Consider the following 23,144-nt stretch of genomic DNA (forward strand, 5'->3'; position numbering starts at 1 on the left):
TGGAATATTCTTAGAGACAAGCAATGTTCTAACGGTTTCTATGATATGCCTATGCTTTCTTTCCGCTAGTCCATTTTGTTGTGGAGTTCTAAGACATGATTTTTTATGAAAATTTTTATTTTGAGTTAAATAATTTTGAAATTCATTAGATAAGTATTCACCACCGGAATCAGTTCTCAAAGTAGATATATTACTTTGAAATTGATTTTGAATATTCATATGAAATTCTTTAAAGAAGGAAAACACTTCTGATTTGTGACTAAGAAAATAGATCCAAACATATCGAGTAAAGTCATCGATGAAAGTGACATAGTAAGAGTAACCCCCTTTAGACATGACCGAAGATGGTCCCCAAACATCCGAGTGCACCAATTTAAAGGGTCTTGAAGGGAGAAAAGTTCTAGTTGGAAAAGGAATAGGCTTCATTTTTCCAAAAATACAATCTTTGCAATTAATGTTTTTTTCCTTATAAAATTTGTTTCTAAACGGAAAAAGATACATTTTTGAATAACTTGGATGACCAAGCCTTTTATGCCAAGTTTCAATATTTTTTTCTTGGACATAAGAACAAAAATGGTTTGTAGGAAGGTTTATATGATGTCCCCATTCCTATGGCCTTGCCCAATCCGCTACCCAGACCGGAGATCCTGCACAAAGCAACCATTAGATGAGAAAGATATTTCACATCCATGGTCAGCAATTTGGGAGACCGAAAAAAGATTTAAATTTAGTTTTGGGACAACTCTAACTTTTGGAAAAGAAAAGATTTTGAGAATTTTTTGAGTTTAGAGTTCCAATACTAGAGATTTTCAAAAAAGTTTCATCGGCTGTAGAAACACAAGAGCCTTTTGAAATGGTACAAACATCGACTAAGGCATTTTCACGAGGGGTCATATAAAAAGATGATACGGAGTCTAAGATCCAATAATACATACCGGGTGATGATGTAGACACAATGGCCGCACCCGATGTAGAGGAAGTAACCTTAAGGATTTATTAAAGAGCCATGAATATTTGACCAAGGGTCTCTTTGAGATCACCATTCATGCCTTCATCTTCTTTGGTGGTAGATTCTTCAAGAGAGGCCACCTTAGGTTTGAAAGTTTCATTGAGCTTTGGGCAAGCGGGTTTAATGTGACTAAGCTCATAACAATGATGACAAACAATCATTTTTCTTCCTCCATTGTAGTTTCCTTGTTTACCGAAGTGCGGAGGTTTATAGGTTTTTACATTGTTGTCGGGTTTGGATATGGCAAGCACTTTATTAACATTCTTGCTCATGCCAAGCCTAGTTTCTTCTTGAATAATTTCGACAATGGCGTCCTCTATTGAAGGAAAGATAGATCTATGGACAAGTGATGACCTCACTTGCTCAAATTCGAGATGTAACCCAAATAAGAATTGGAACAATAGATCTTGTTCCATTTGCTTTTGTCTTAATTCAACATCTTCCATAGCAACCCATTTTTGCTCTAAACGAGTCAACTCATCCCATAGTGGATTTAAAACACTATAGTAATCTTGAATACTTGAATCACCTTGTTTGGTGGTTTTAATTTTTTCTTGCAAGAAATATGCTCTTGCAAAATCCTTTTGGGTATACATACCTTTCATAAAAAAACAAGCCTCATTGGCCCGACAAAATTTAGCTATATTAGCAAATACCTTGAGTTCAACATTGTTCATGAACCAAGCAAGGATTTTTGCGTGATTGCTCTCCCAATCTTCAACTTCTTTTTGATGATTTTCAATGGCATTGAGGAGAGCATCTCCTTCAAGAGCCTTTTCTTGGCCACCTTCGATCTTTGTGAGCTCCAATCTAGGTTCCGGAATGGAACCCATAACATACCCCCAAAGTTTCTTACCTTTGAAGTTGTTCTCCATAGCCGAAGCCCACATCATGTAGTTCTTTCCATCGAGTTTGAAGGATAGGCCGATTTTTGCTTCCATAATGCCACCAAGAAGTGAGAAACGGAAGACAATAGATGATAAATATATGTACCACGCCTTTTCCTCTAAGAACCGAGTGGCTCTGATACCATGTAATGACATATGCGGAAATACAAAGAGTGCTATAAGCACTTGCAATGTCCTACAATGGACAAACAAAAGAGACAATAGCCAAGACCACATAGGGACAACACATACACAAGCCTTGAGATAGGCAAAAATATAAAAGTCTCCTTATTGAAAGCTATGTCACATGGGTGCGGGTATGGGTGCGACACGGGTGTGGCTCAATTTAAAAAAAAATTGGACACGGGGACACAGGTATATATATATAAAGATAGTGTTGTTGCACAGTCTTTAGCGCTAAAGACTGTGCGTTGCACAGTCTCGGTAAAGACTGTGCTCTACACAGTCTTGCTAAAGACTGTGCTCTACACAGTCTGGTAAAGACTGCTCTGCACAAGACTGTGCAGCACAATCTGGGTAAAGATCTGTTAAAGACAGAAGTATATATATTTTTAAAAAAATATATAAAAGATTTTTTTTTAGTTTTTATACATTTTTTGTCCTAAAAATGAACAAAAATAGACTCGGTCAACATTAACCGAGTCCAAAACATGGACGGACTCGGCCCCAGTGCGTTGACCGAGTCTGGCCCGTGTCCGTGTCCGCACCCGTGTCGGGGACTGTCGACGCGGGTGCATCGCCTCCCAAGCCAAGTCCGTGTGACATAGATTAAAAGAGAGAGAGCTCTAAAGCATAAAACAAATACAAAGGGGTTCACCCCTATTTATACAAAAGAAAGGAGAGGAAGAGGGACCACATGGCCTCAAAGGGAGAGCCACAAAAGGGGGCTCCCATGGAGTCATTGGGAGCCCCCAACGGTCACAACGCAACGACTCTATGGGGGGCCCTTAGGTGGCTTAAAGAAATTAAAAAAATAATAAATAAAAATAAAATAATTACAGAAAATAAAAAAGAAGAAGAAAAACAAGTACCCCTATCGGGTATGGTGTGAAATGACCATAATACCCCTATCGGGTATTATGGTGTATTTGAATAAATACATATATATATATATATATATATGCATTGTTACATATATTTTAACGAACATATCATAACTCACCCACTTGTCTAGCATATTAGAGTCTAGTGGATCTCCTACCAATTGTTTCTGTTGTGTCTTGAAGATTGTCTACAGCTCCTTTTGAGATTCTATCATCGTCGTTAACCTTCTTATTGTGTTGAGATTCCAGCTGCATCTTAGAATGCCTTTTATATACCAAGGGAGACTACTGAAACTAAACTGAACGAGAATCTTCATTAGAACCAGCAGTAAAGAACTTGGTTCCTTCATCCTGACCAATATCCAAGTTTTGTTGCATGCTGAACTCATGATCATGATCATCATTTCAACCAAACTGCACTGTAATGAAACACTAATGAAAAAAGATAATGTCACTGAGTAACTAAGAGATGCACAAGCATACAAGCAATAGGCCACTAATGGGTAAAAAATACAATAAGCCACAAAGTGGCAATTGATTAACACACACAATATGGGAGAGAGAGAGAGCTAAAAAATATTAAAACTCTTATTGAGAAAAGCTTAAACAAGCTTACAAAGTAGTGGGGCAAAGCCCCTTATTTATACACAAAAGGAACCAAAGAGGGGCTCCACATAGTTGAAAAAGGTGAAAAAGGATCCGGATCCGATCTGTTTCCACGTCGATCCATGGATTGTGTATCCATACTTATGCATTGTAACACACTTAGACTGTCGGGTCTGGATACACCAGACCCGGATCCATACCTCTGTGTTGTAACATTATAAAACACTGTTTAGGTCACGATTCTATGTATGAAAAAAAAAGAAATCGTATCAGCCGAAAGCCTTGGGTTTCCTCTTCGTCTCTCTCTCTCTCTTCCTCTCTCTCTTTTCTCTATACAGGTGAAAAACTTTCATGGTATCAGAGCGTAGATCCGGCTAAGGCTGATAAGGATTCCGGCAAGAGCGAAGTTCGGAAAAACGAGTTTAAGGATTCCGGCAAGAACAAAGTTTGGAAAATCGAGGTTTTTTTGTCTCCCTCTCCCTTTTCTTCTGTTTCTCTCCATTTCCTCCCCTCTTTGCTCATTCGTTCCCTTTTTTTTTAAATCTCCTGTGTACCCACACCTCACGTGGGTTTCTTTTCTTTGTGAAACTGTGATCCACGTGAACTCTATTCACGTGGGTTTCACATTTGGTGAATCTGCGATTCACGTGCACCATTTTTACGTGAGCACAGACTGTGGGCGACTGTGTTTCACGAATCTTCCCTCTTTTTTTTTAATCTTCCTTTACCTAATCTCCTCTAAGTCTGTCTTTGCATATTCGAATATTTTTTTTATGATTCTTTACTGTTATGCTTTGAAACTTATTCCTTGAGTATCTATTTCTATTCTTGTCAAAAAAAAGGGGGGGTTTCTTTTAACGTGTGAAGGCATTCTTCATCACGTCAATCTCAGTTTCTGGACTGTATAGAAAAGGTTCAGAAACTGATTTTCCTGAATCTGACAGCCTACGATTCTCCTAAAAAAAAGGAAGAAAGCGGGCTGAACTTTTTGTGAACACTCTGGTTGACATTCTTATTGTTTTTCATTCTCAAATGGACCCTTACCTCTCTCAATCAAATCTTTCTTCAAGCTTTCTCAACCAACTCGTTTCTGAAAAGTTGAATACCTCAAATTTCTTGATTTGGAAGAGACAAATTATTCCTTTTATAAGGAGTCAAGGTCTCTTAGGTCACTTGGATTGAACCACTCTCATTCCACCAGAATTTGTCCCGAGAGAAGAGAAAGATGATCAAGGGGTGAGTTCGATCGTGTATGTCAAAAATGTAGAATTTCTCAATTGGAACAAGAAAGATCAATCAGTTGTCGCATACATCACCTCAACCCTGTCTCAAGAAGTTCTAGTTGTCATTCCCGACAATTGTACAACGCTACAACTCTGGGAGCGACTGGTTCAGACGTACTCGCAGGTTTCTCAAGCAAGGATGGTTTTCCTAAAAAGGGAGTTTCAGTTGTTAAGAAAAGAATCCATGACCATCATGGAATATTTGAACAAGATAAAGACCATCACAGATCAGCTTGCAGTATAGGATGTGTCGTAAGCGACAATGACATGGTGCAACAAACTCTGAGTGGATTGGGATCTGACTACAATAAGATAGTCACTTCACTATTGTGTCTTCCTACTCTTCCTTCCTTCGATGCGTTACGAGCGAAATTGATTCAGTATGAAATGACTCTCAAGGGATTCTCTGAAGAAACTCACATCCACACAAATTCTCAAAAAGTTTTTGCCACAGGAGTGACTTATGGTAGAGGACAAGGACGAAGTTGATACGGAGGGCGTGGTCTACTCTCCACTCCAAATATGTCTGCTCATGCGCAGGGATCAAGATCCATTCCCACTTGCTTCTTTTGTAACAAAAAGGGGCATATCAAGGTGAATTGTTGGCACAATCCAAAGAATAAAGGAAAGGGTCTACAGACAGAAATGAAAAGAAAATTCACCAATACCAGAGATAGTGGAGAGATCAAAGATCTACTAATATCTGCCTTATCAGAGTTGAAATTGAAGCAGAATGATGAAGGCACTTGGTTTGTAGACTCAGGAGCAGCGACTCATGTGACAGGTGATGCAAGTAAGATTTCTAATCCTATTCCTTATTTTGGAAAAAGTAAGATTGTTACTGAAGATGGATCCCACCATTCTGTTTCTCATGTTGGAAAAACTGTCATTCCCATGTCACATTCCACTCTTACTCTCTCTGACGTTCTTCATGCTCCTGACATTAAGAAAAACATTGTTTGTCTCCAAGCTTATTGATGATAATAATGCTTCAATTGAATTTACTCCCTTCTCTGTGCAGGTCAAGGACCTACGCACGAGGGAAATATTCGCTAAAGAAAAAAAATGAGACAATATGTATGTCTTTGAAGAAGCTCTATGTCATGATGTCTGCCCTGCTCACCTGAATTCGAAGCCTTCGTTAGAGTCGTGTTCATCTTCTTCTGCTAATGTTTTTAGCATTTCTGAATGTAATAAGTCATTCTTATGGCATAGTCGGTTAGGACATTGTGGGAGTCATTTTATTGAGAAACTTGTCTCTAATAATCTCATTCCAAAAGAAAGTCTTAATGGAAATGAGAGCAGTCATAAGTGTTTCAGTTGTCTTTCATGTAAGAGTCATGTATTGCCTTTCCATTTCATTAATAAGAGAGCTTCAAAACCTTTTGAGATTATTTGTTCTGATGTATGGAGACCCGCCCCAATTGTCTCTGGATCTGAGAGCAGATACTATCTAATTTTTGTTGATAGTTATTCTCGATACACTTGGATATATTTCATAAAGAATAAGTCAGAAGTCTTCTCTTTGTTTCAAAATTTCATTTCCTTGGTCAAAAATCAATTTTCTGAGTCCATTCAATTTTTCCAATGTGATGGAGGTGGGGAATTCTCATCCCGTGATTTTGTTTCCTTTCTTCGAAATAATGGAATAGGAAGAAGGGTGTCCTGCCCCCATACTCCTCAACAAAATGAGATTGCTGAACGAAAACATAGACATATTATTGAAAGTGCCATGAGTATGCTTCATGATAGTAATCTGCATATCAACCTATGGACAGAAGCCTTTCATTCTGTCGTGCATGTGATAAATAGATTGCCCATGGTTGTTCTGGAAAATAAGTCTCCTTATCACTGTCTTTTTGGAGCCCATCCTAGTTATCATGATTTGCGTGTTTTTTGTTGTGTTTGCTATGTGCATATTGATCAGTCTCTGAGAAACAAGTTTCAGGACAAAGCCCAGAAATGTAGGTTTGTGGGATATGCAGATGACTACAAAGGATATAGGTGTTATGATCCCACCAACAAACGTATCAGAATCTCAAGAAATGTTGTCTTTGATGAACAAAACATTGATGATGAAGCTGATGCAACGAATATGCCAACTGAAGTTTACTATCCTTGGTTGAGTTCAGAACTTTTTGTTAACTCGAATGAAGCATGCTCCTCAGATTGCGTGCAGCAAGAAGAAGAGAGTTTTGAAGACACTGGGATGTCGAGATCACAGAATATAGAAGAAGTACCAGGCAGATACAAAGGCATTGTCTACTCTAGACAGAGACCGACAACATCAAGTCATTCAGATCATGTCTCAGACGGCAATCCAACTACTTCTCATACTCTTGAGGTCAGAAAATCAAACCGCATACGACATCCCATTGACATGTGGGTTAGCTATAACAATTTCTCATTGGATCTTCAACTCTTCTTAACTGCTCTCAATAAGGAAGATGAGCCCATCATGTGCTACCAGGCAGCCACTTCTACCAAGTGGGTAGAAGCCATGAATGATGAAATGCAAGCCTTGCATGAATGTGGAACCTCAGAAGTTGTTCCCAGACCACCTGACAAAAATGTTGTCGGATGTAAATGAGTCTACAAAATAAAGTACAAGCCAGATGGAACTGTAGAAGAAAGCAGCCACCTGTGTAGAGAGAGAGAGAAAAAAAAAAAAAAGAGATTCGACTGCACAGAAACTAATTTCGTTACATTAGAGTAGGGCTTCTCTCTATATTAGAGAGAGGCTAAAAGGAAAAATTACAACTAAGTCCTTATGAAAACAAAAATTCAAAACACCTCTAATATAAAAGAACTTTAACCTAAAAAACACCTATTCTCAACACTCCCCCTCAAGCTGGAGCATAGATATCAATCATGCTCAGCTTGTCACAACATTTTGAGAAATTTGGCCTAGCAAGAGGCTTTGTAAACATATCTTCAACTTGGTCTTCCGACTTTAGGTATTTGGTACTGATATGACCAGCTTGAATCATATCTCTTACATAGTGGCAATCAACCTCGATGTGCTTTGTTCTCTCATGAAAGACAGGATTGTTTGCTATATATGTCGTCGCTTTGTTATCGCACATCATGGACATTGGAGAGGAAAACTTCACCTGAAGATCATTAAGAACAATGTGAACCCACATCAATTCAGCAGTTGTTTGGGCCATAGCCTGATATTCTTATTCTGCACTCGACCTGGAAACCACATTTTGTTTCTTACTTCTCCACGAAATCAAGTTGTCTCGCAAAAAACACACAGAATCCTGTGGAAGAATTTCTATCTACTACAGATCCAACATAGTCAGCATCAAAATAGGCTACTATCTCCAGAGTTCCACCTTTCCTGAACAATAACCCCTTTCCAGGAGAGGATTTTAGATATCTAAGAATCATTATGGTTGCATTTCAGTGTACCTCAGTTGGTTTGTCCAAAAACTGGCTAACTTTGCTTACTGCTAAAGCAATATCTGGCCTGGTCACAGTTACATATAATAGCTTCCCTACTAGGGAGCGATAGCTTTTGCTATCAACTGGTTTTGACCCTTCTTCAAACAACTGAACTTTATGGTCCATGGGAATATTTGTTGGTTTAGCTCCCAACATGCCTGTTTCCTTTAATAAGTCAAGAGCATACCTTCGTTGAGACAAAACCATCCCTTCACAGCTCCTAGCAACTTTTATACCCAGAAAATACCTGAGTGAACCAAGGTCTTTTGTAACAAAGTGTTTTTTTAAGATGAGCCTTTGTGGCTTCAATAGCTTTCACGTCATCTCCTGTAAGAATGATGTCATCCACATATACCACCATAACAACTATGCCAGAGTTAGTTTTCTTTATAAATAGTGTATGATCTGCTACTGATCTATTAAAGCCAAAGCTTGACATCACTTCAAACAACTTTTGAAACCATGCACGAGGACTTTGTTTCAAGCCATAAATCGCCTTTCTCAATCTACACACTTTCTGACACTCCCCCTCAACCTCGAATCCTGGAGGTTGTTGCATGTAAACGGTCTCAGATAGATCACCATATAGAAATGCATTTTTCACGTCTAATTGGCACATGCTCCAACCATGCTGAACAACAACTGAGAGAACAAGACGGATGGTACCCATCCGTGCAACCGGAGAAAAAGTTTCAAAGAAGTCAATACCATATGTTTGAGTATATCCTTTCGCTACTAATCTGGCCTTGTATCTTTCAATAGAACCATCAGATTTGTACTTTATTGTATACACCCATTTACATCCAACAATGTCAGCATCTGCTGGGGAATCAACCAGATCCCATGTATGCTGAGATACTAAAGCATTCATTTCTTCTTGCATAGCCAGCTTCCAGCGATTATCAAGTTCTGCCTGTTGATAGTTCAGAGAAATGGTTTCAGCAGATAAGGCTGAAATAAAAGACTTCATCTAATTTCCAATTCTGGCATCGGAGACAAAATGAGATATGGGATATACGGTACATTGTCGTGTCCCTTTTCGTAGAGCAATAGGCCTGTTATCATCATCCTGAAGATCACTATTGTCAGTAGAACTTACCTCAGGAGAAGAAGAAGATGAAGGCTCTTGCGAAAGTGGAGCTCTACGCACATATACCAATGGAGGATTATTAAATCTGGAAGAGGATGAAGTTTGGTTCGGTAATGAGGGCACAGATTCCAAAGGAAAATGAGGTATAGGTAATGGAAGGGACTCAGCTGGATCAACCTGCAGCGGGGAACCGAAAATAGAGTAATATGGAGAGGATTCCAAGAAAGATACATCCGCACTGACATACTCTCGACGAGAAATAGGATCATAACATCGATAGCCCATTTGATTTTTTGGATAACCTATAAATATGCATTTTGTAGCTTGAGCGGCTAATTTATCACGGTCAGGGACAAGTTTGTGTACAAAACAAACACATCCAAATATTTTTGGTGAGAAAGAAAAAAGTGGGGCATTAGGTTTTAGGATATGTAATGGAATTTGATCACCCACAGAAGATGAAGGCATGCGGTTGATCAGATAGCAAGCAGTGGTAATCGCATCACCCCAGTATAACGCAGGAACATTGGATTGAATCATAATGGTCCTGGCAACATCAAGCAGGTGCCGATGTTTTCGCTCAGCCACCCCATTTTGTTGAGATGAATAGGCACAGGAAGTTTGGGGTTGGATGCCATGATCTTGGTAAAATTGTAAGAGACCTTTTGATTTAAACTCGAGAGCATTATCAGTGCAAACAATCTTGACAATAGATTCAAACTGAGTTTTTATTTCAAGAATTAAGGATTTGATAATACTTGGAACTTCAGATCGTTCCTTTATTAAAAATACCCATGACAACTTAGAGAAATCATCAACAATAACAAGATAATAACGACACTGAGTCCTAGTAGGAATCTTACTAGGACCCCATACATCTGCATGAAGAAGTTCAAAAACTTTATTACTAGACTGACTCTGACTCGAAGGGAACGAACTTCGATGATGCTTGCCCAATTGACATGCTTAACACTGAAATGATATGGTGGAAGGAATCTGAGGAAAGACCGACCGAAGCTTTGACAATGAAGGATGACCAAGACGACGATGCCACTGAACAGGACTGAATGAATGTTCCACTGCAGCATGAACAATACCCATTGGATGATGTAGGTAGTAAATTCCATTTTCTTCATAGCCTCCACCAATTTTCTTCCCCGTCAGCAAATCCTGAAAATGACAACCCATTGGATCAAATATTACTCTACAGTTTTGTTCTTTTATAAGGCAACTAACAGAGAGTAAACTTTGAGGAAAGTTTGGAGCATGAAGAGCATTTTTCAACTGTAATGAGGATATAGAAATATTTCCCTGACCAACAACCGGAGAGGAGCTCCCATCGGCTAATGAGACTCCAAGTTGAGCCTTAATATCCTTTAGATCTGAAAAAACACGTGAATTTTCACACAAATGTCTGGATGCACCAGAGTCAATAACCCACTTACTATCAGTCGGATGAAGATGATTTCTGGTTGAATAGGCAACACCAGCTACAGGAGGGGTGAAACTCAAAGGTCGAAGAGCTATCAGCTCATCATATTCCGCACGACTAAGGGTGATACTACTTTCATTTGCAGAGATATTCTCTTGTGCATTTGTTGCCTCGATAGTAGTATATGACTTTGATGAAGAAGAGGTTGGCCGACCATGCTTATCCCAGCAACGATCTTCTAAATGTCCAGATTTTCCATAGAATGTACATTGAAGCTTTCCTCTGCCTCCCATACCACGTCCACGTCCTCTGATATTCTGAATATTTCCACGCCCATAACCAGATGAGACAACAAGAGCAGATGACTGAGTCACAGGCTGAGATTGTGGCAGAGTGATCACAAGTCTACTCAGACGATTGTAAGCATCAGCAAGAGTGGGAACATCTGATCCAGTCAACATTTGAACTTTTACAATAGAAAAATCTGAAGAAAGACCTGTAAGAAAACGAGCAACTATGGTTTGTTCTTGATGATCCTTTTGCTTCGAGCAACAAAGAGGCCTGTGAGCATTAAGTCTTTCAAACACAGCTTTGACAGAGGCATAGTACTGGGCCAAGGTCTGATCTCCCTGTTGCAAATTATATATTTCCTGTTCGACTTGCAGGATACGATTCACATTCGTTTCTTGTGAGTATGTATCACGAAGATTGTCCCACATCAGTTTGACAGTATTATAGTAGATCAATCCATCTGCAATATGGGGTTCGACATTATTCATGATCCATGACATAACTATGTCATTATCTTCATCCCAAGTAACATATTTTCCCAATTTCTCAGTGGGTTCGCCTTCCAACAGAATATATTTTCGACGACATCCAGATACCGACATCATAAAAGTTCTGGACCATCTGGCATAGTTGGTTTCATTCAACCTTACAGAAGAGCCATACGAGAATGGGTTGGCAAAAGCCTTATACTCCCCAATATGTTCCATTTTAGAATCACATTTCGAATTTTCAGCCATACTGCTCATTTGAACAGCAAGTATTCAAGTGAAACTTTTCCAACACTGTAAGAAATCAGTCCTGCTGTTAAAAAACAGCCCACAACCAGCAGGGAATCACTTCAGCTGCTTTCACAACAGAGGGATAGCTTGAACTAACACAGCACGAAACAAAACTCGACACAGCAGGGAGTCACGACCAGTGTTGTACCCAAACACACCACGATAATATTCAATTGCAACACAAATGATCACGCCAACTGCTGTTCCCAAACCATATAAGGCATAACAACCAATAAGACTTCAGAGGACAATTAAAGAGATCAAACATATCTCGATCACACGCAACAAGTATAGGAAATAAATTTCAGAATCACGGCAGGCACTCAATCAGCACAGAAAAACATGAAAAATCACGACTGGCATGCAGCAGCACAGAGACTTGCTGCGTGACCCAAACAGCCAACAACACAAACAGTACAGCAGGAACAACCAACAGCATAAACAGCACAACAGTCACGACAGGCACTCAACAACAGGAACGCAACTCGTCAATGTCCAGGAAATCACGAAGAAAAAAAACTCCAGATTCCAAAATAAAAAAGAGGTTATGGCTCCAGGAAATCCTCGCTGGGAGCTCCATCCTTAGATCTGACGACAGATCTGGGTAACATCCCAGATCTGTTATCAGATCTTCCACAATCGCTGAACAACAAACCTGATTTCACGCAGTCGGGGTTTTTCTTTCTTCGTTGGTGATGATGAGCCTCTCGTGATCACGCTCCCGAGATCGAGTGCTCTGATACCATGTAGAAGGAAGCAGCCACCTATGTAGAGAGAGAGAGAGTCGGCTGCACAGAAACTAATTTTGTTACATTAGAGTAGGGCTTCTCTTTATATTAAATAGAGAGAGGCTAAAAGAAAAAATTACAACTAAGTCCTTATGAAAACAAAAATTCAAAAGACCTCTAATATAAAAGAACTTTAACCTAAAAACCATCTATTCTCAACAGGAATCATTGAACGATACAAGGCAAGGCTTGTGGCAAAAGGATTCACTCAAAAAGTAGGACAAGACTATGATGAGACCTTCAGTCCGGTTGTAAGAATGGGAACAATCCGAATTATTATTTCATTGGTTGTTGAACATGGATGGAAGTTGAGTCAGCTTGATGTAAAAAATGCATTCTTGCATGGGGATTTAAAGGAGGAAGTATACATGGAGCAACCCCTGGGTATCAAGAACAAAATTGTAAAACTCATGTGTGCAGGTTAAAAAGAGCTATCTATGGTCTGAAGCAAGCATCTCGCTCATGGTTTGATAGCTTCTCGCTAGAGATTCAGAAACATGGATTTTCACGTTCCATGTTGGACCACTCATTATTTATTTTTAGAAGTCAGACTGTGAGCACTCTGTTATTAATTTATGTCGATGATATTGTCATCACAGGAAACTCTGCGACACACATCCAAGAAGTAAAAGACTTACTAGGACAGAGGTTCAAAATGAAAGATCTTGGAGTTCTACGTTATTTCCTTGGTGTAGAAGTTGATAACCAGGCTCAGGGCTTGACACTCACTCAGCACAAGTACACCGTAGACGTTCTCAGCAAGGCAGGCATGCAAGACTGCAAACCTCTGGGAACTCCGAGTGTGCTTCATCAAAAACTTAGCGCTCAGGATGGAGATCAGTATGATGACCCCACCAGGTATCGAAACATAATAGGAATGTTACAGTACCTCACATTCACCGGACTTGATATTGTTTATTCAGTCAATCAAGTGTCTCATTATGCATGCGCCACGCACTGGACATATGGAAGCGGTCAAGAGGATCCTTAGATATTTGAAAGGGACTATTGGAGATAGATTGATATATTCACCACAATCATATGGCAAAGATGAGCACAGACTCACTGTATATTGTGATGCAGACTGGGCAGGAGATCCTGATGAACGAAGATCTACATCAGGATATTGCGTCTTCATTGGAAAAAATTTAGTCTCTTAGAGCAGCAGAAAACAAAAGGTCATCGCTAGATCAAGCACTGAGGCTGAGTATAGATCTATGGTTGTTGCTACTGCCGAAGTCACATGGATCAAGCATCTACTAACTGAAGTAGGAGAAAAGATTTCCCACACTACTTTGCTATGTGACAACCAAAGTGCAATCAACATGTCATTCAATCCAGTACATCACAGTCGTGCCAAGCACATTGAGATCGACCAACACTTTGTGAGACATAAGGTTGAAGAAAAAGAGATTGAGACTGAGTTCGTCAATACTGAAAGGCAAGTTGCAGATCTATTTACCAAAGGGTTAACAAAGGATCGTTTTTGGATGCTTAAAGGCAAGTTGTTCATGGTACAAAACCATGATCAACTTGAGGGGGGGTGAAAAAGGATCCGGATCCGATCCGTTTCCACGTCGATCCATGGATTGTGTATCCATACTTATGCATTGTAACACACTTAGACTGTCGAGTCTGGATACACCAGACCCGGATCCATACCTCTGTGTTGTAACATTATAAAACACTATTTAGGTCACGATTCTATGTATGAAAAAAAAAGGAAATCGTATCAACCGAAAGCCTTGGGTTTCCTCTTCGTCTCTCTCTCTCTCTTTTCTCTATACAGGTGAAAAACTTTCAATAGTGTCGTTGGAGCCCCTCCAACAGTCATATTTATGACCGTTGGAGGGCTCCAACGACTCTATGGTGGACTCTTTACAATATAAAAAGGAAAGAAAAAAAGAAAATAAAAATAAAGAAAGTGGAAAAAGCATATCCCTATTGGATATGCGTATATACACGTGAAAAGACTATTTTACCCCTAGTGGGTATTACAATATATATATATATATATATATATATATATATATATATATATATATATATATATATATATATATATATATATATATATATTAACACCCCCCTTCAAACACACGCTGAGATCACCAAGAGTTTATTGAGGAGATAGTAGAAACGAGGTGATGGCAAGGCTTTGGTGAAGAAGTGTGCTAACTGATACTCTGAAGTAACATAAGGTAGTTGAATGGCCCCTCGTAAAAATTCATTTCGAACATAGTGGCAATCCATCTCTATATGCTTTGTTCATTTATGGAAGGTGTGATTGCTAACAATGTAAATAGCACTCTTATTGTCGCAGTACAACTTCGAAGGAGTAGAGAAAATGACGCCCATATCTTTGAGCAGACTTCTCAGTCAGACAAGTTCAGTGGCAGTGGTAGTCATCGCCCTATACTCAGCCTTAGTGGAAGAAAGGGACACCTTTTGTTGTTTCTTACATCTTCAAGATATTAATGATTCTCCAAGAAAAACACACTACCCTGTTATAGAAATACGATCATTGAGGTTACCCCCCAATCAGAGTCAGTATAAGCAATTAAATTAGGAGATGAAGAGGAAGATAAGAATAATCCTTTTGTTATAGTTTCCTTTAAGTATTTGATAATTCTCATGACAGCAACCATGTAAATAGAAGTAAGAGCATTTTGAAATTGACTTGCACTGTGAACAACACGAGAACTATGTCACATAGGTGCAGGTGCGGCGCTTTAAAAAAACTTGAGTGCGGGGGTGCGGTGAGGGTATATATATATATATATATATATATATATATATATATATATATATATATATATATAGTTTTAAGTTAACACTACGTGTATGTGTGTGCATTTATGTATTTATATATAAAATATAGATAAAAATGGACTTGATTAGGGTTAACTGAATATACTTTTGGATAGAAATGGAACTCAGTGTGGTGGACTTCACCTAACACAAAGGAAGTTGTGTTCAAGTGTCGCATCCGCCTGGGTGCGGGTGCGGGTGCGGTGCCCTGTTAGAAGAGTCCGTGTGACATAGTTCACTGAATAAGGTTTATCATCCTATGTCAAAGAATGGACAACACTTGAGTGATGACTGAAGTTAACGACTCAAACCCAAGGCACAACTACACTTAGGATCAAGACAAAATCAAATTTGTATGAACAGGTGCAGCATGCAAAAAACTGGAACAAAGTTTTAAATCTAGGATTCTACATCACCTGGACTCATGCACAATTTTGGATTTTGATGATTCAGGATTTGTTTTAAAGATATGACTCACAATTACATAATGTGATGGGAAGGTGTACATACTCCATCTTAGATAAGTGATTTCAAGTTTGAATTCTATCATGAGCAACTAAAATAAGATGAATAACAATTAAAAATTAAGAGCCTTAAAATCCAACCAAACCAGGGCAACAATATTGCAATACAAAACAGTAAGGCAGTTACAACTATATTTTGCATATTCAAACTTTTCATCTTTAATAACAACTAATGACTGCACAAGCAGTTCTGCTTATGAAATCATCAAGCTTAAGAAAATAATGGATTCCATCAACATATTCTATTATTTCTAGATAGACACTAGTTGGCTGAATTGAAAGTCTCCAATATCGGTTAACAACATCCTTAACACTTGTGTCCAATCTCCAGTCAGAGGTTGAATAGAAGTTCAATATTCCGAATTGAATAGATGAACAGATGTTAATGTTCTCGACATTCCTAGTTCCTAGGGGAAGAAATGAATCATAAATCAAAGAGGCGATCAGACTTAAATTATAAAATAATCAAACTCAAATTGTTCAATTTTTATTTTTCAGAAATTTTTCTCTTTAATACAGGAAAATGGTCACAATAAAAGAAGAATCAATGGAAGATAAAGTGACCACAGAAAAGATGAGAAAGAGATTTACATATCAATGATTCAGAATTGTAGTTCTATTGGCTGTAGACACTAGAAAAACTGAAAAAATAAATCACATTTGCTACTTCAAAATGCTGCAGTAAAAATCACGCTGAATTCTACAAATGCAATATAAATAAACTTTCTTTTCTAAAAAAACAATGACATGATATAACCCATGGATCTCTTAAATGGCCTCCATGTCCAACAAATAGTATGATTCAACCACTTCTTATGACTCTTTCAATCATTCATTCCATCAAATTCTTTTCACATAAATATGGTTTAATTGACTCTGCTTAAAAAAAGAAAACTCCCCCCTCAACTCACCCATCACCACCACAGTAGGGTATTGAACAGTCCAGAACGAGATCTTTCTTACTTTCACTGTACAGCAAGTGAATTAGTAGCAGCATTTTCTTCTTCTTTTTTGTTTTTCATATTTGAACCATGTTGAAGGAAGCCACAACTATGAGTTTGAGAGAATGGTTCGCTTGTGACTCTGTGGAGTCAAAATAATTTTCAAGTTTTGAATGCTAAGCTTTCTTCTTTCATACATCTGTGATTACTTATTAGTTATTATTCAATCAGAGTTTGACATTCATTAAGTCCTTGATGTCCCACTTGCATTATTAACAGAGAAATCTTTCTTGGAAATAAAGTTTGGTTAAATTATTTATTATCTGGCCATAATAAAGCATCGCTAATTACGCAAAAGACTGCATTTCACTTTTCTCCTTTCATATTAGCGCATTATCTGCTTCGATACTTCTCCACGTTTTTCTTAAATTTAATTTCTTTGATACGGTTGTACCTGGCCAATGCATTCATCCATTACAAGCATCTACAACCATGATTAGCACATTGATTGGGATTATCAAGAAAAGTAAAACACTGCCGCTACCCCTTTACCAAAAGGGGAAATGATTCCATTACTTTTCCTATCTTTTCCAACAATTGCCACAATAAGACGTTCCGTTTTGGTTGTGGCAGAGCAGAAAGAAAAATAAAAGCAAAAGAAATATAATAGTTCTAGTTCACTGTACCAAGCACTAACATCAATACTCATGTCAATAGTACTAGTAATTAGCGTTAATATTAAAGCATATCACCACAACAAGATCTCCTTCATGCAAAAAATAAACAAGAGAAAAAGAAGAACAGAAAGATGATAAACCCTTCTGTTTCCTCCAAACACAAAGAAGAACCGTTATTGTGGCGATTCAAAGGATACCCAAATTGCAAAATATCAATCTAGTGCGAGGAATGAACAGCTTGATGAAGAAAATAGTCAATAAACAATCAAGAAGAGAAGGGGTTGAAAAAACAAAAACCTGGTCCTTCCCCTCCTCCTCCTTGGAGGAAATGGATGCGGCCACGGAGGCGCCCGCCGATCGGACGGTGGAAGCGACAGAGTTGGCATTGGAAGAGACGGTCTTCAGGCAGGCTGAGATGATCCGAATAGAAGTCGGAAGCAACCGACCACCTCCACCGCTACCGTTCCTCGTCGACTTCCCATCTTTCCTCATCCGACAACGCCAGAGCCCCCACCCAAACCACCATCAGCGTCCGGAATCAACACCTCGTACCAGCACCTGAATCCAAACCCATCCTCCCCACAACTAACAACCGAATCCCAGCCATCGAAGAAACCATCTTCCACGCCTTTTCTCTACAAACGTCCTATTGGGAAGGTGATGATAAATAACGACGACGGTGGTCTCTTAGAAATGAATGACTTGCTCCATACACATCTCTCTCTTGCTCACCAAGAAACGGAATTTGATTTTATGCAACACGCTTTTTTTTCTCTCTCTCTCTCTCACGGAATTTGATTTTATGCAACACGCCTCTCTCTCTCTCTCTCTGATCCTAATCCCCTATGTAGTCGGATGAACACGCCCTGATCAATCAATCGATCGACCAGAAGCTTTTGTATTATTAAAGGTTGAGAAAAGGAGAAAAATCAAGAAAAAAATAGGAGAAAAGGGGAGTTATCGCCAACAAAAACACAATGGGAAGTCTTTTGGATACCATACAAAATTTGAGAAAGAGAGAGATTAGAATTTGGGCAATAAAATATAAAGGAAAGTGGTTGGTGAGAGAAAGAAGGGAAGAGGCCGATGAGGCAGCGAGGGAGGAAACCCGAACACTTAAATTTCGAGAGCCAGAGAGAGAAAGAAAGAGTATCTGCCCTCTCCTCCCCGGCACCTTTCCCTCCAATTCGGACCGTCCGGTTCGACTTGACTCGACTCGGATTATTTCAGACCGAGAACCAAGATTGACCGAGCCCCTGAATCGGTCAATGAGCGTCCTCTGCAGAGACGGCCCATGACTTTGGGGCGCAAATGACTCGACCAACATTGTGGGTGAAAGAGCTGAGTCAGACACACACAGAGAGAGAGAGAGAGAGAGAGAGAGAGAGAGAGAGGACTGAACCGCGACTCCTCTGGGAGCAAATCTTTGGAGAGCTCAAAACCCGCGGCTAGCATCGAGTTGGGAGACTCCAAGTTGGACCCACCGGTCTGATCCTTTTGAGAGGTCCCTATTCCATAGAAGGCAAAACAAATCCGACTTTCGGACGCTTCAACCCCCCCGTGAATGCCGTAATCCAGCCTTCCCTTTTTCACACGTGGGACCCACTCGGTGACTGTTACGTGGCTCTCTTTCTTCGAGCCCTCAAAATCCGGACACCTTTCAGATAACCTAGACCCAGACCCGGTATGGATGTTCCGGTTTTACTTGCTTCCCATACCCGATACGGCAGGGAACCAAACCGGCTCGAGTCGGTAGATACCTAATGATCTCTATCACCATTTACGCTACCTGGAGACGTATCGGGAATGTCGACCTAACACGCGGGGCGGTGAGTCGCTTTGAACACGGCTGACTTCGTAAGTTAAGCTGGATGGCAATGGACCGGGACCGGGACCGGGGCGGGGGACAGGGTCTCCACCCCCGCCCCGTCTCAAGATTAGAACCCCATTCCCAGGGGATGGATTTTAACCTCCACCCCACCTTGATCCTCGTTTCATGTCCTCCATCCCCGGTTCAAACGGGGATGAGGCGGGGCAGGGCCCTTTTCCCCATAGTCTATTACCATCTTTTAGAAGGACTGGGGGATGGGGCGGGGCGGGGCAGGGCTAAGCGGGGACAAGTGTAAGTCCATCCCCGGAAATGGATTTTAACCTTCGTCCCTGCCTCCATCCCCGGTCCAAATGGGGCGGGGCCCTACTTTTCCCCGGTCCACTGCCATCCCTAGAGCTCATCGTATTATTTGTATAGAGCCTAGGGATGGCAACGGACCGGGGGAAAGCGGGGCCCCGCTTCGTTTGGACCGGGGATGAAGGGTATGAAACCGGGATGGAGGCAGGGACGAAGGTTAAAATCCATTCCCGCCCGGAGGTGGAGGTGGGGATGGACGTGCACTTTTCCCTGCACCGCCCCGTCCCCGCCTCATCCCTGCCCCGACCACTTTTCCCCGCAATATCCCCGCCCCGCCCCGCCTCATCCCCGTTTGAACCGGGAATGGAGGACATGAAACAGGGATGAAGGCGGGGGTGGAGGATAAAATCCATCCGGGCCGGCCATGGAGGCGGGGGTGGAGGATAAAATCTTGAGGCGGGGCGGGGGTGGAGACCTTGTCCCCCGCCCCGCCCCGCCCCGCCCCACTGCCATCCCTAATAGAGCCCAATCAAATTCTCACTTGTGTTGGTGAAGCTTAGTTTATCTAACCAAGCCCCTGAGGTCATTAATGGCAACCAACCTAACACTCAAACCCTCGGCTTTGAAGTCAAATCAAATTAAAGATGTCGTTTGCTTACAGTACTGTCATTTTATTCGTACATTACGGTCATTATTTAGGAAATCTAGTTAAATATTTATGTCATCTGAAATGTCAAAATAAAAATGTTAAACCTTAACAAAATAATGATAACTAAAATCAAGCATTGAAATCATGCTTAATGATAATTGAAAAGAAAAAACAAAAAAAGAAAACCTAAAACCATAACTAAACATTCATTTCATTTACCAAAATCAAAATCAATGCCGTAAATCTTAAATAATCATTAATTTATGATAATTAAAAAAATAAGACTCCTAGTATTTTAAGCAAAACAAAGCTTTCATTATTCATGAAGACCAAAAAATACACACAAAAAAAAAACTAAAACCCTAATTAAATAACCTAATGCTAATTGACCCAAAAAACACAAAAAGTATAAAACCTTAATTAAAAAATAATGCTATTTAAATAAAATAAAAAATAAATCATAATAAACATCATACATTATGCAAATTGTAAAAACAAAACCCCATCAAAGCTTCAATGAAAAATCTCGTTTTAGTGTTCACCTGTTCAATATCTACCAAGAAAACATTGATCATAAATTACTATTAAAACCACAATGAGATAGTCGAGGGATTAAAACCAGAAATTCAACCAAAAACCCTTGGGCATGAAAATCTGACGGTAGAATAAGAACCTTCCGGAGAAGAAGAATAGTTCGGTATCCAACCCCTACCCATTATACAATCATACCATTGGGATTTGAACTTGCTACGTCCCAACACAAGGCTTAACAATAAGCAAAAAGGCAGTAAAAAAAAAACCAAAAGAGATTTTTGCAACAGAGAATTTAGCCAAAATGTCAAAAATAACAAATGTAGAGAGAGAAACGTCAAAAAGGTGAACCATTGGAGAGAGGGAGAGATAGAGAATTCACGGGGGAAGAAGGGGAGTCGGGGTTTGGGGATGTGTGTTTTCACACGCGGGTTGGGTCCCAGGGTGCGCACTGGTCACCCTAGCCTGAATCCCCTGTTGGAGATTTTTGGGTTAGGGTGGACACGTGATACATGTAGGGCTATCAACCGGTTGAGTACCCAACCCATCAGGGTGTATCCCATCCCACCCAAATAACAAATTATTGGGTTTGGGTTTGGGTTCGGGTTTTGCTTGGTCACATAAATGAAATGTCAAATCCGGACATGTTTAATTTCAGAAGTTTACTTTTATTAAAAATACATATAAAGGTCGGATTACATATCCGGCAAAAAGTCGGGTCAGGTTGGGTATCAGACAAAAATCATAACCCAAACCCAGGTTGAGTTCGAGTGGACCCGAATGTTATTTTGGTCAGACCTTTTTATATCCTTACTCAAAATTCGAGTTTGGGTCAAACCGAATACCCAATACAAACTCGATCCATTGATAGCCCTAGTAACGTGGTTCACCAAGTCCTTCTCGAATATTTCTTGGTAAGGGAAAATTTTGAGAGATTTAAAAAAAATATATACATAAATTAAAAATGAAAAAGTATAAAAAATAAATAAATTAAAAAAAAAACATGAAATAGAAAACACGTTCTTCTATCAAAAATAAGGGACAGTTTCGTCGTATAAAAGAGGGATTGTGACATGAATGGCATTGCCATTAAATAAAAGACAACCTAGTTATTTACATGAGGGTAGGGTATTCCCACTATCAGTCTAAATTTCTAAAGTTGTGAGACATAAGGATATTTTGGTAAAAGTCTTAAAAGTTGTGAATGTGGACTTTTAGGGTTTTCATTTATGAGAGAGTGCAGACGGTAGAGCTTTGAATGACATCACTTTAATTTTCTTTGAAAGGCATGCTGGGGTTAGGCAGACCCCCACCCGTTATACAACCGTACCTTTGGGTTTTGAACTTGCAACATCCCCCAATACAATGGTAATGACATTTCGACGACGCAACGAGAGAAGGCCCCTCCGCCCTGCCTATTTATAGGCCCCTCCACGTTAAGCTAACAAAGCTCACCCATTTGCTATAAAAGCAAATGGTGGTATTTTTGCGTTTTATTAAAATATGCAATTTTAAACGCAAAAAAATGAATTTAAGTAAGATTTTTAAAATATAGTGTATAAAACGGGAAACAAATACATGAATTTCTTTTTTTTTTCGCAAGAAATTAAAGTTTTCTGCAAATATTTGTGACTATGCTTGTCCCTCTTGGTTCTTCATTGTACACTCCATGGTCCATTTAGATTTTGAGATAAATGAGTTCTTAGTAATGTGAATCGTGAATTAGCATGATCGTATAAAAAAAAAAAGTTAAGAATGATGATTGTGGTATCTCTCTTTGAATTACAATAACATGTAGGCGGAAAGCCGAAAAAGCAAGAAAAGTGAACCTCTCAACAATAAAAAAATCGTGGGGGCACATTTACATTTCTCCTCTAATCCTCGAAAATCTAAAAGTACTGAACGCACCCTCCTCGTAACAGTAAATCATTGGAGAGGCTCCCCGGACCTGGTTAGGTGGGCCAGCTTAAGCCTTTCAAGTTGAAGTCGAGAGTTCGATATTAGATGTGCGTGATCTTTGCCACAATGCCTAGTTGTCAACGGTTCGGGTTTGTTTTTGGGTATGGTATCAAGTCCGAACCCGAGTTTAATCGGACCCAATATAAGAGAAACCATGCCCGGACCTAATAAGAACTACATGAACCAGACCCGGGCCATCGATAAATAATATTTCTATCATTTTTACATTGAAAATTTGCGAGTCT

At 39.6% G+C, this 23,144-nt stretch overlaps 1 protein-coding gene across 7 annotated transcripts in view; it reads right to left on the bottom strand.

Moving 5' to 3' along the window:
- The window catches only part of LOC149837204 (autophagy-related protein 18g-like), a 43,049-nt gene extending 24,297 nt beyond the window's left edge, over positions 1 to 18,752 (bottom strand). For all 7 annotated transcript variants that reach the window (XR_016431895.1, XR_016431894.1, XM_090005882.1 and 4 more), the window contains exon 1: positions 17,930 to 18,752. Coding sequence is in view for 5 of the 7 variants with exons in the window: in XM_090005882.1 (XP_089862008.1) it covers positions 17,930 to 18,124 (195 nt within the window). In the remaining 2 variants the exon portion in view is untranslated. The remainder of the gene's footprint in view (positions 1 to 17,929) is intronic.
- Between the last annotated feature and the right edge of the window lie 4,392 nt (positions 18,753 to 23,144).

This window comes from Nuphar pumila, chromosome 5 (assembly GCF_984573655.1).
Source record: "Nuphar pumila chromosome 5, dmNupPumi1.hap1.1, whole genome shotgun sequence".
Lineage (NCBI taxonomy): Eukaryota > Viridiplantae > Streptophyta > Magnoliopsida > Nymphaeales > Nymphaeaceae > Nuphar > Nuphar pumila.